We start from the raw sequence: 12,546 nt of genomic DNA, 5'->3' as shown, positions 1-12,546 counted from the left end.
ATGAATTTCACATTGTGAAAAAAATCACATGTACAAAATAATGCCATAAAAATAGAAATTAAAACTCTTACATGACGAAAGGTACCGATGCACACCGACGGTGGCTTAATTTACATCAACACATGAAAGCAAGATACTGCGCCCGATTCTGAGCCGGCTGGATTTCCAGATAAAACAAGAGGATAAAGGAGGGCAAAGAGCTGAAATGGGAAATGCCACTCAGCAATTAGGTGCAAATTGAAGGGGCATTCATTACTCTCTTGTTGCCAGGGAAACTTGTGTTCTACAGGGAAAGAAGTACTCCCGTCTGATTGGCGGGGCCGGAGGCTCCGTGTTCCGTGGTTGGATGAGGTCAAACTTATGGAGCCACAATGGTTTGTCCTGAAATTGCCAATAAAAGGGAACTTTTGGGTGGCTTGAGGCGCTGAAGCAGAATTTACTGGGCTGTTAATCCCCTGTTGATTTAATTTGACTGCACATAGAAGTTTAAAAAAAATTACATACATATTCCACCAAAACATTACCTCTTACATTGAAATTCAATGATACCATTAATATTCAAATGTAAAACGCCAATGTTCAGGTCACACAGACAGACACACAGATGAAAAACGCTGATTAATGTTGCCAAGTGTTTCATATGAAAGTGTTTAATGACACATGTTTTGGTCTTCGGATACCTCTTTTTTTTTCTTCTTTTTTTTAATGTGTATGAATGACACTATGGTGAAAAGCACTGTGGTGTCTGCCCTTAACAATGCACAGCTTACTGGAGTTCTTAACCTAATGATTACAAAGACTCATGAGAAGCCAAGTTAGCACATGTGACAGTCGTCCAGCTGTCACAATCTTAGCCATGTGAGGGTTACTCTCCCTTGTTGGTACTGGGTCATATACTGCACCGATCTCCCAGCCTTTTCTGTTTTATGGTTCATCTAACCCACTTCATTTGGTCTCCTATTTAGGCTGATTTAAGGCAAGTTTGGACCCAGATTAGAGCTTAAAGAGAATTAAAACAACATTTCTTTCAAAGCCGTTCAGTCTTCTATAGTGTAAGGGACTCTATAGTCTTGCTAATGACTGCTTTACATTATCTGTAGTGTGAGTCATTCTGCCTCTTGCATCCATGAAACCCTGGGAGAGGTTTCTCTTAAAAGAACCAAGTACCTCACGCAAAAAACTGGACTGTCCAAAATACAGCCGCCCGCCCCAACTGCGATGAAATTAAAACACAACAACCGGCCATGCACAACATAACCCAAACATACATTCACGTAATGAACACAGGCAGAGAAGAAAATAAATACCATTAAAACATCTTAACATAACAAGAGTATTCATTGCCATATAAATTAAGACTACATTGCAGCAAGTTTAAGAAGAAACTGATAACTTCTCAGTTTGCGTTTAAGGTGACGAGAGTCCATGCCAGTTTTTTTGTTATCTTTTGTTTGTTTTCTTAGTGAATCACCACGAACATGCTCAAAAAAGGGTTCAGCTACGACTCAGGCGAGCGAGCCGCTGCTTTTGTCAGAAGCAAAGCCAGTCTTTTACAGCATGAAGTGTTACGGCGTTCCTTCCGAGCCTGCCAAAATCCGCCCAGCCCTGTGTACAGTGGGTTGGTTCAGCGAGCGTCACATGCAAACATGTAAGGTCATGACCTCAAGGCACCTTCACCCCATCCCACTCCTTGGCCATGCACAGATCTACCCCTCCAACCTCTTCCAACTCAGCTTGTGTTGGCCATCAAAACCTCACAAACCAGGCAGTGCCCTGTCACTGCCTGGTTTGTTTCTGTGTCACAGCTGTTAGACGCACAAGCTTGAAACGACGCAAAAGAAGATACAAACAGAAGAGCTTATTAGAGGACTGAGGGGGTGTTTGCTCCTTCATTCTACCTTCTATAAATCATCTATGTTCAGTCAAACTTTAACCTATCCTCGTGTTCCACCTCCAGCAATCTAAACAGGGCATCTGTCATGCTATACATTTTTTTCTTCTTTTTCTCTTAATATTTAAAAACAACAATAAAGTCTTAACAAGCATTTCATGACTGAACGGGGGGAAAGAAATGCAGGTAGTGTGATATGTTTTCAGCACGCCAGTGGCAGCATGAAAGCACAAGTGTAAAATGCCCCACGCAGAGTGGGAGTTTGTGCCAAGCAGCAGTTTGTTTGGTTTGTTTGCGTGAACTTCTTTTTACTGTACGCCTCAGCTTCCATCTCACAAAACGAGAGATGGCATCGTTCTAGTGAAAGTGTCCATCTGTCCATGCCTCTGATTTTTTTTCTTCTTTCTTTTTTTGCCTCTTTGCAACATCAAAATGAATGCGGGCGTCTGTACATCACTGCTCAGTGTCTCTTTTGGAGAAAAAGAATGTGTGCTTCTTCACAGTTGGGAGACCAGTAGATGATGCAAAACAGGGAAATCTAAGGGAGAGAGAAAAGAAAGACTCATTAGGCAGGCTAATAAGGTGAAAATGCCTGAAAGCAAACAGTGCTAAACAGTTTAAAGGGGACCTTTTAATTAATCAAAACAGTACAGAAGATTAGGATTAGGAATAAAAGATTTTTTTTCTGTCTAAAGAGTCAGGGTGCACAAAATAAAACCAAACTCCTGCCTAGTGGACTGTATCCCTGCTGTTGAGTCAGCTTTTTGGAGACGTGTATTTGTCTTTACATGAGCAGTATTGGATTGTGTTTAATTCACTTAATAATCATGACAGACATGAGTGATGCACATGATCTAAACAACAATTTAGGAATATGAACAGTCCACAGGTTGTGTTTTACTGCAGAATCAGTGAATCTAATTCAAACTCAGTGAATGTATTGCTGGGAACCACAGTGAGAGAAGTGTAGTGTTTGGTGTCATTTGGGTGAGCGTGCCTCACATGTTGGTTACAAGTTTCCTTCTGTTAGCAGTATATTCAGTTTAATTAAATTCCATTTTGTTTATACATTGCGCCAAACCACAACAATAGTCACCTCGAGGTGCTATATACTGTAAGGTAAAGACACTACAATAATACAGAGAAAACCACAACAGTCAGACAACCCTCTATGAGCAAGCACTTGGCAACAGTGGGAAGGAAAAACTCCCTTTTTAACAGGAAGAAACTAATAATAATAACTCGTGATTAAATGCAAAGTAGTGCATAAACACACAGAGAGTGAAAAGAGATGAGTGAAGTGCATATGAGTATATGTCTGTGTTACACTCTCCCCGTATGGGTAGTGCTGTTGTGTACCTTCAGATCCAGAAACCTATTTAAGTACTGGATTTCTGTTCAAAATTATTAGTAGTCAGAAAACTGGAGTCCTGAGTTTTGTTTTAGTCCAGAGATTAACACAGATTTGCTAGAGTATTTAAAGCAGTGGATACTGTGTGATCTCCATTTGTTTACTTTTATGTCAATAGTTTGTTGTTTGAAGCCTGATTACTCTGACATGTTCTAAAAGATGGGATTATTAGCTTAGCTTATCTTATCTTAGTTTAGCTTAGCAGCTAACTGTGGAAAATTGAGAAAAAGCTAGCGTGGCTTCATCTGATGCTAACAAAAGCCATCAACCATTATATTCGCTTCACCCATACAAAGACTGAGGCCTAAAATGATTCTGTTATGCCTCACATTAGGCATTTTGGTGGTAATTCTTCAACCATTTTTCCCTGCTAACAGCTTTCTGAGAAAATAAAAAAGGAGAACTCAAAGAGGAGTTAGGAATTTTCCCCTGGGAGAAAAAGACTGCAAACTTCGTTTTTCCCCTCACAGCTACAATCTCCTCCTGTGAGGTCTAACATCCTTCATTCTCCTTTTATTCCTAAACAGTCAGCCTTCTTTTCCATTCCTCCACATTTCATCTTTTCACCGCGTTCATTGAGTAGACTGTCAGTTGCCATGACAGGCAGACACAGAAAAAAAACAAATTCTCTATTAAATTAGTGGCAGGATTATTCACTTCACTGAGCATTTTATTGCGCTGGCTTACAGATAGTTCAGGCCTTCAGTCTCTCTTTCAGAGACAAGTCACAAAAAAAAAAGAAACAATGCAAAATATTTCATCCAGTAAAGAAGAGGAACATCACAGCCTTATAGCAGTGATGCCACTCCGAGCAGTTTCCTGGGATTATCAAGTGGGACACCGTTTGTGTATGTCAGTACTTTGCATTCATACCTGCTAGCCATTTCAGAAAAAAATAGAGAAAAATGAAAGACTGTCTGCAAGGCTATGTGTGCGTGGGCATCGGAGTAGGTTGCAGTGATTGTCTGATGTGATGTGATCATGACCCTCCAGCCTGCAGTGCACAGAAAGATCAGGTTTGCCAGCTCACTACCCATGCTCCACATACGTCCAGCCTATTTACCATCAGAGCCGGAGACCGTAGTTAAAAATAAGACCAGGAAGGCACAGACGGAACCGGAAGAGACCGTAAATTTTCAGAGCGAGGCCACTACTATGAAGGATGGTGTGTGTTTGAGTGGGCTGAGGGGTAGGTCTCACGCCGTCTAGCTTTACAACGCCTCCTCATGTCCCTCGCTGCCACTTCTCGCAGTCGCCTCATCTTGTAGCTGATGATGAATGGTTTCCGACACTGCGTGAGTCGCCGGCCACCTCCCTCTCACCCAGTGTAAAGACCATAACCTCATCAAAGGAAGGCAACTGAGAGTGGATTATCCGCGCTGGGGTGTTGCAGCCTGCTGGTGTGGAGCTTGTCTAATTGGCAGACCCCCTTTTCCCTCTTAGAGAGATTTCCCCCACAGGAGCAATAAAAGTATCCTATTCTCTTTCAATTACCCTCTCTGTCCTTCGGCCCATCCCCGCAGCCGCATAACTCACTTAACTAAAGCACACAAGCCCTATCAATCCCCCACTGGTCTGCCCTCCACTCCACTTATCGTGCCAGTATAACTCTTATTGTGAAAATCTAAAAGCCTAACAGAGTGAAAAATTGCATCATGTTACAGGCCTGAATTCTTTTTAACTTTAAAATCATGATACTTCAAACTCTAAATGCAATTCACATAGACATACATCTATACAGGGGTAAAACATTAATAATGCAATTCAATACTGAGTGTTTATACTACCAAAAACTGTCAAACCCTTCAAAGGTTGCTTCAAAGAATCGCTTTAGTGTAGCACTGTCAGATTTGTGATGGAGGGTTCTTAAAAAAGGATCAAACTGTATGATTTCCCTTGGGAAAACCCGACCCTTGGACTGCCCTAGATCAAACACGAATGCTGACAGAGCTGTCAAAGAGTCAGGTGTCTTATAGCAGTGGCTAACATAGCCTCGAGGTGCTAGTCTCAAACAGAAGGGAAGTGTACTGCTGAGGTGGTTTTTTTTTTCGTATTTCTAGTTAAATTTCCAGTTACTTCAGGCAATTTATTGGATTTTTTTACAGCTCCAACTGAAACAAAAAAAACCTGCTTCATACAACTGTTCTCATATATCGCATAATACCAGTACTCCACAAGGCACGTAAAATCAAAGGTATCAGGAGCACGATCTTACCTAATGGAAAGGGTGCATGTAGAGGGTTCTGAACTCAAGCAGGTAGATGTTTCCAGGTGCTGACAAAAGCAGTAGGAATGAGTGAGTATGGCACTGTAGTTATGCTGTTCCACGCATCCAGTGTGGGGTCATAGCAGTCCAGAGTTTTACACCTCTGTGTGCCAAAGTACCCACCCACCACATAGAGTTTGTTCCCTGATGCCACAGCCTGGCAGCTCATCCTCTTGGCAGTCACATCACCCACTTTTGTCCACTGGTAGCTCTCGCTGCTGAACTTGTATGCCGAGCATGCTGAGAACTCTGTGTCTCCGCCCATGACGAAGATCTGGTTTCCCAGGACAGCGGCGGCTGTGTAGCGCCATGGCTGAGGGCAGGATGCAGGCACGGTCCATCGGTTCTCCTGCGGATCGTAGCACTGCACCTTGGGCAGCTTGTCGTGGGTGACGCTGGTTCCTCCGAAAGCAAAGAGTTTGAGTTTGACGCTAACTACTGCTGCGTTGCTCACACCCTCTCTCAGAGGAGCTACCATTGTCCACTTGTTTGCCACGGGGTCAAACTGCTCCACCTGTTTGAGAGACACTGATGGAGAAGCTGGAAGGCAGCCTGTCGCTGCGGTGTGACCACCTACGACGTAGAGACAGTGTTTCAGCTCTGCAGACCCGTGGCCGAACCTGGCAATCAGCATGGGTGCCGCCTTTGACCATTCCTCGTGGACAGTGTCATAGACCCAAACATCTTTGGACACGCCATTTTCTGAGCCTCTGCCACCAGTGATGTACACCTTACATCCAATTGCACAGGCACTAAACTCCTTCCGTGGACTGGGGATGTCAGCCTTTGGGATGATCTCTTTGGCTTTCTGGTCCACAAGGTACAACTTGTCACACATGAAAGTCTGGCCACCCAGAAGAAACAGGGCATGGCTGGTTTTTCTGGGTCGAGCACATGGGCTGTTAACAACGCCATCGTTCTGCAGGATTTTCAGCTTACAGCGAATAGCTTCATCCACCAGCTCCTTGCTCTTGGCCTGGGAGTTAATTAGCTCTTCGGTAGAGACGTTCTCCATTAAAAAGATGGCAGGCAATAGCGCAAGGCGAACCGTTCTCAGGAGCTCCGGGAGATGGCAGTGCCTCCTTTCCAAGTCGTAGTTGATCCAGTTAAGAGCAGCTTCGTAAACCAGTCTCTCGTCTTCTGTCTCTAGCTCCTCATGTGATAAAAGCTGCACCACCATATCTTTGGGCAGTTGGAGGAAGTCCTCCGTCTTGCAAATAGCAGGAAAGTTGCTGAGGCACATGCCCCAGGAGAGCTCTGACAGCTTGGTACACTGATGGGCGTCTGACAACAGAAGCATGCCAAGGCAGTTGGATGGGTGAAGGTTTCTCTCTAAGAATTCTGCGCAGGCATCCCGGATGTCCTGAAATTCCAACATGTCCCCAGCCTCCAACAACGACTCTGCATTCTCCTCATTGATGACCACCCGTGATGAATAAGCGTAATCCAGCAGGAGCTCCAAAACCTCCGGGTGGATCGAATCACGGAAGTCAACCTCACTGGCCTGACTCTCCCTCAGGCCACCGCTGAACATGGCCTCAAAGTAGCGACTGCAGGCAGCCAGCACTGCGCGGTGGCAGGGAAAGGAGCGGCTGCCAGCATGGAGCAAGACGTCGGTGAAAAGCCTTTGCTGCCGCAGCGAGTTGAGGTGCATAAGGACGCTGTCGGCATAGGAGGACTTGTGAAAAAGGTAGATGTTCATGGAGCCGGTGCTGGCTCGCGATTTTCGGTTCTCATGGACGCACACGGACATTTTCATTGAATCCTAAAATGAAAGAGATAAAGAAAAATCTCTCATCAATGCACTGCACATTTGAAGCCCACTACACATAATTATTATTCACCAATGCAACATTTCCCACAATGTGTATCTTCCGTCTTCAAATAGTCTGTAATATGGTGTATCTTAACCTTTTAAACACATCCACTAAAATTTAAAGCTAGATGCAATTTATGTTGAAAAATGGGGCATGTAGTAGCTATTAATCAGGAGCTTTACAGTGCAAACAAACTGTTTGTCCTGTACAATTAGTCATAAAAATGTAGGTTTAGTGAAGTGAATACAGTGGATGCACTATGTGGTGATGTTGATGCTGATATATTACATTGTTGGGCACTGATATCCACAATGAGATAAAAAAAAAAAAAAAACGTAAAATGTATTTTTGGAGGAGGAATCTCAATCCTTCCCAAGAGATCAAGATATTCAGAAAGAGATCAAGTGATTACAAATTACAAAACAGCATAAATCTGAGGGTTCTGAAGGTCGAGTAGATAACAATTGTGTTCTTGCAGAGACTGCAAGGCCTTGCAGCTCTGAGCAATGCTAATCCTCCTCTTTCAGAGATGCCACGATTAACAATGACGTTTCCCTTTGCAGAGGATTCTTCATGAAAAGGGAAAAAGAAAGAGACAGTGGGGCTCTTTTAAGCCTCTGAGAAATGCACTCTCCTCCCAGAAAATCACAGCTCCCATCTTCACTGTCTTCGCCCTGTGCTCGCTCACAGCTCGCTTTTATTCCAACCAATTTCTAGACATGTCAAGTGCCTTCTGCACTCTATTTACAGAGGGACCAAGTCTCTGTCTGACCCAGTAAATCCACAGCTGACAGACATTTTAAGTTGTCAGCCTGCCCCTAAGTCTATCGGTCTTGATAGAATTTGATAGAAGGCTGGTTAATCCTAGTAGTAAGGGTAGGTTTTAGTACAAAAACAGGACTGGGCTTGTTTCTAATGGTTTTGTAATTTCATTCTTGACTGCAAATAGCTCCACAACCTGACAGCTGCTGTGAATTATAATGATTAAAAAGTTCTGATGGCTCAATAAGAAAAAAAAAACATCAATAAAATGCTTCAGAAGAAGGAACAGACTTCCATTTATATGCTAGGTATAAAACAGATGTAGACGTTTAATAAAAACTGAATTTCTATGGAGGTTCAACGCTTAAAGGAAGTCATATATATATATATATATATATATATATATATATATATATATATATATATATACACACTTTTCTGCATTTCAAAGGCTCTCCTGAAGTGAAATCTATTGTAGCTGAAAGGGGTCAAGCTCTGTCAGCAAGCAAATGTTTTACAAACCTACAGGTGGCGAGCATTTGATGTTCGAATGATAGGATTTTCACTTCAAGAGTGAAAGAGTTCAAAAGTTCCTTGCTGTCATAAATGACTCCTCTTCAAAAAACAGAAAGCTACAGAGAGCTAAGGACAGTTTCCATTTTCGCTAAGTTGCATCATCTGTTCCAAAATCCTCAGAATGCAGTCTCATGAATAGGAAATCAAGCCCAATCCCTGCAGGTATGAATGCAAGTCCAGTGGGGATTTCTGGTGAGCAGTGGCTCTCATACCTTGGGCTTAATATCTCAATGCATACTGAATGAACAGCTATGAATTTTGATTTTATTTTTTTGGCATTCAGGGTGCTCAGAGGATGAATCCTAATGATTCTGGGCTTTGTCCCTTTGAACATGTTCGCACAGGGATGTCAGCGCACAGCTCAAAGGACAGCGATGCCTGTGCACAGCCGTTCCACGTCTTTGTATAAAGAGGAAGAATCTTATTTATCACAAGTTAATGAAACCCAAAACCAACCGCCACCGGTTGAACAGGATTTACTGCATTCCTGCAGTGACAAAACTGGCAACCTGTCAACTCCTGGCCTCTGGCTCATCTGTAAGGAGAACATCCTCACCTAATCTCCTTGCACACGTCACATGCTACACACACACACGGACACATTGCAGCTCAGGGTTTCTAACTGGAGGCTGTAAGTGACTTGATTTAAATATGTGATCCTTATAAGTCAGGCGCTAAAATGAAGAGGTTTCACACTTGTTAATCATTGGCATATTAATAAATAGAACCATTGGTACTCTCAGGCACTGGAGCTGGCAGATGAACACTTCAGTTAGTCCAATAATTTAGCTTCATACTAGGTAGCAAAATGATTACAAGCTAATTATAGTCTACCAGTAAATGATAGACACTTAGCTGAGCTGCTAACCGTCTCTGTTCTTTTGCCAAACAAATCATTTAGTGGCAATAAAATAGCAAAGCATAACACAGCTTTTCCATTTTAATCTCACTGCAATGCACTCATTCCTCCAAACAACACTGGTGGCCAGCACAATTACCAAAGGTGATCTGTTTGCACAATCTTCATTTTCCCTGTTGTCAAACGAAAGTGCTCACTCACGCCCGCATACTGGGGAGTGCGGGAAAGGTGAACAATGAAAAGATCAGTAAACCACATGCCTCAACTATTTGCATATTAAAGGGTAAAGCCTGGATTACCAGCTCAAGCAGCTGGTCCCGAAACCCGTCTGTGACATATACAAGCACGGCTAGATTCAAAATAGAAATAAATAAAAAAAAACAAAAAAGTTTTATACAAATCTTAGACAATGCAACGAGAAAGAATAATTGAAGACTGCACTTACGCTTAAAAGTGTTGGATTTGCTTCCTGATTATAAGCTTAAACTTAGACTAACCTCTGAAACATAAGCACGTTTCTCTTGTTTTGATCTTAAGCACTGATTACAGAGGAAATTAGATAACTTGTATCACTGTTTAAATTTGCTTAATCTCATCATCCACAGGGCACAGGCACAGGGCGCATTCAAACATCACGAGTGTGACAAGTCTGTAAAAATTCCTGACAGCTGTCTGGAAACTGTAAATTACATGGAAGTTACAAGCGGAATGCAAAAGGAAAACTATTTCAAAGCTAGGATTAAACTGACAAACCCTTTTCGGCTATGAACTAATGCAGGCTGTCTTACTCCTGCTCTAAATGAGAACAAACTCCTGGACACATCTTCACATCTGCAGACGCAATCTGCACAAGGTGGATTTTGTGCATTTTCCATGAGAATATAGGAAAATATAATCAATTTCAAAGTAAAAATAATAATAATAATAAGCAAATGACAACATTTACATAACATGTTGGGAAACATGCACTTCCCTCTTTGGTGACTCAAGTTTTTCATACCATAATTTATCTGATTATCTGATGTTTCTGACTCTTTTTTCTTTGCGCAACATTCTTCCTCCTACTTATTCATAGCTTCATGACAAAGCAAAGTAGCAAAGATTTTTAGGTTAATGAAACTTTATTAACATAACCTACAAAGAGGTTCAACCTCAAGTAGTTTAAGTCCCCGCCCTGCCTCCATTCAAACCAAATTGGTGAGAAAATTCCTGAAGGTTTTGTACTGTTGGTCAGAAAGAACAAAAGACATTGCTGTGAGTACTGAGAAGTTCTGCTGTGCCATTAATATTTCTATTTCTTTTACAAAGTGGTCATTTTTATAGTTTATTTTTAAGGACAGTGGAGAGAAAGACTCACAGTTGCAAAGGTGGTGCCCAATTTACCGCAAATGTGCAGATAATGCAGCCTAATTTCAAACACAAACCCTTTGATGACCATTACAATATGTGACAGCTTGTGGTATAATAAAGCAAATATCTCTGTTGCACAAGTTAATACAAACAACTAGACTAAAATAATAATTTGTGACAGCTTATCAGCATTGAGGTTTCCACGCTGCTCTGGAGGACTTCCCTCTATTATAATACCACAGTCAGTACACCAAAGGGTCCAGACAGGAAGAAATGCCAGCAGTGCCAAGATGTGTGGTTGGCTCGGTGGCTGAGAGAGGGAGAGAGAGATGTCTTCCTCATCCCACCCCTCACAGAAATCAGATCCACACACCGAGCACACAGCCCAGAAAGCCCACACTACACGCCTCACTCAGAAAGCACACAGTTAAAGGACATGCACATGCAGCCACTGGACTCGAGCCAGGGCCTGGCTGACTACAGCCTGTTTAAAAATCATTGCCAGGTGTTCACAGTCAACCATGGACTCAGGAAGAGGGATGGGAGGGGAGTCACTTCAAAAGTAAACACCGGAGCTTATGTGGACCTCGTTCTGTACATCTGCCACTCGGTGAGTGGGGGCGGTAATTGAAGCAAGATGCAAAACAAGAGGAAAGAGCAATGAGCTATAGATGTGTTCGCCTGCTTCTTCAGTGTTGAAGATCGAAATGTACGATCTCAAGTCTAAATGCACAAACAAACGCCGTACAATTGAAAAAACAAACAAAAAAACCTAATTAAATAAATTAAAATCATGGCTTTGTAACGTCGAGAAGAGCGTGTCACATCTGATGTCGCATTTTAAACAAGCAAAACATCCCCAGCATGCACGAATGTGCAAGGAAACAGCTGAGGACATGAACGCAGACGACCGAGGGGAGATCAGCTATCGATAAATCAATAAATCAGTAAAATGAACCTGAACGTGATCAGCGAATGTAAACATTGTTGCGCTTCCTAATGCTCCATCCTGGAGCAGAAGGGGGATGCATTCGTAGTTACTATGTAACAATCGAGCCACACGCTTTAACATGATGCAGTGAGGTGGTTTAGCATTACTAGTATCATCATTATTATAATCAGTATTATTATTATGCTTTATTTTGTTTTACCTCTTTGGGTGAAAGCAGGAGTTCAATTGTGCCCGGAGTTTCCCTCGAACATGCCACTTCTACAAGAGCCACGATGCAAGCCTTACGCTCGGGGAGTGCAACTCCGTGGGATTTATATCCGAAAGGTCACGGAATACTAAGTCGAGATCCACGCCGATTGTGAGTTACAGGTAGTTTACCGAGGCTTCAATGGACCTCTGGGCAGCCGGGTATCAATAGATGGTAGCTGTGATGTGAAGGATGAGCGGAGATGTTTGGATGAGCTCCTCTAAAGCTGCTGCTGCTGTGTGACTGAATCCTATGTGTCCTCCTCCTTCTCCTGCGCTCCCACTTCTCTCTCACTGAAACAAGTGGGTGTGTCCACAGTGGGAACTGGGAGGACCGTAACCTCGCGCACGAAACCGAGCGAAGGAAAGAGAACATGTACCATACCATCCCACTGTGTAAGATAATTACCAAGTAA

General features: G+C 42.7%; 1 protein-coding gene across 1 annotated transcript; it reads right to left on the bottom strand.

Moving 5' to 3' along the window:
- Positions 1–683: 683 nt before the first annotated feature.
- Positions 684–12,441, bottom strand: enc1 (ectodermal-neural cortex 1). The gene is made up of 3 exons (XM_005917182.2): positions 12,084–12,441; positions 5,518–7,333; positions 684–2,429 (listed from the first exon to the last, which is right to left on the bottom strand). The coding sequence occupies exon 2, from the start codon at positions 7,325–7,327 to the stop codon at positions 5,552–5,554; it is 1,776 nt and encodes a 591-aa protein (XP_005917244.1). The 5' UTR covers positions 7,328–7,333; positions 12,084–12,441; the 3' UTR covers positions 684–2,429; positions 5,518–5,551.
- Positions 12,442–12,546: the final 105 nt, after the last annotated feature.

This window comes from Haplochromis burtoni, unplaced genomic scaffold, assembly GCF_018398535.1.
Source record: "Haplochromis burtoni strain Fernald_Lab_line unplaced genomic scaffold, NCSU_Asbu1 Contig_23, whole genome shotgun sequence".
In the NCBI taxonomy this organism is placed as follows: Eukaryota; Metazoa; Chordata; class Actinopteri; order Cichliformes; family Cichlidae; genus Haplochromis; species Haplochromis burtoni.
The sequence above is the reverse complement of the archived record's forward strand: the minus strand, read 5'-3'. Positions and strand labels throughout refer to the sequence as shown.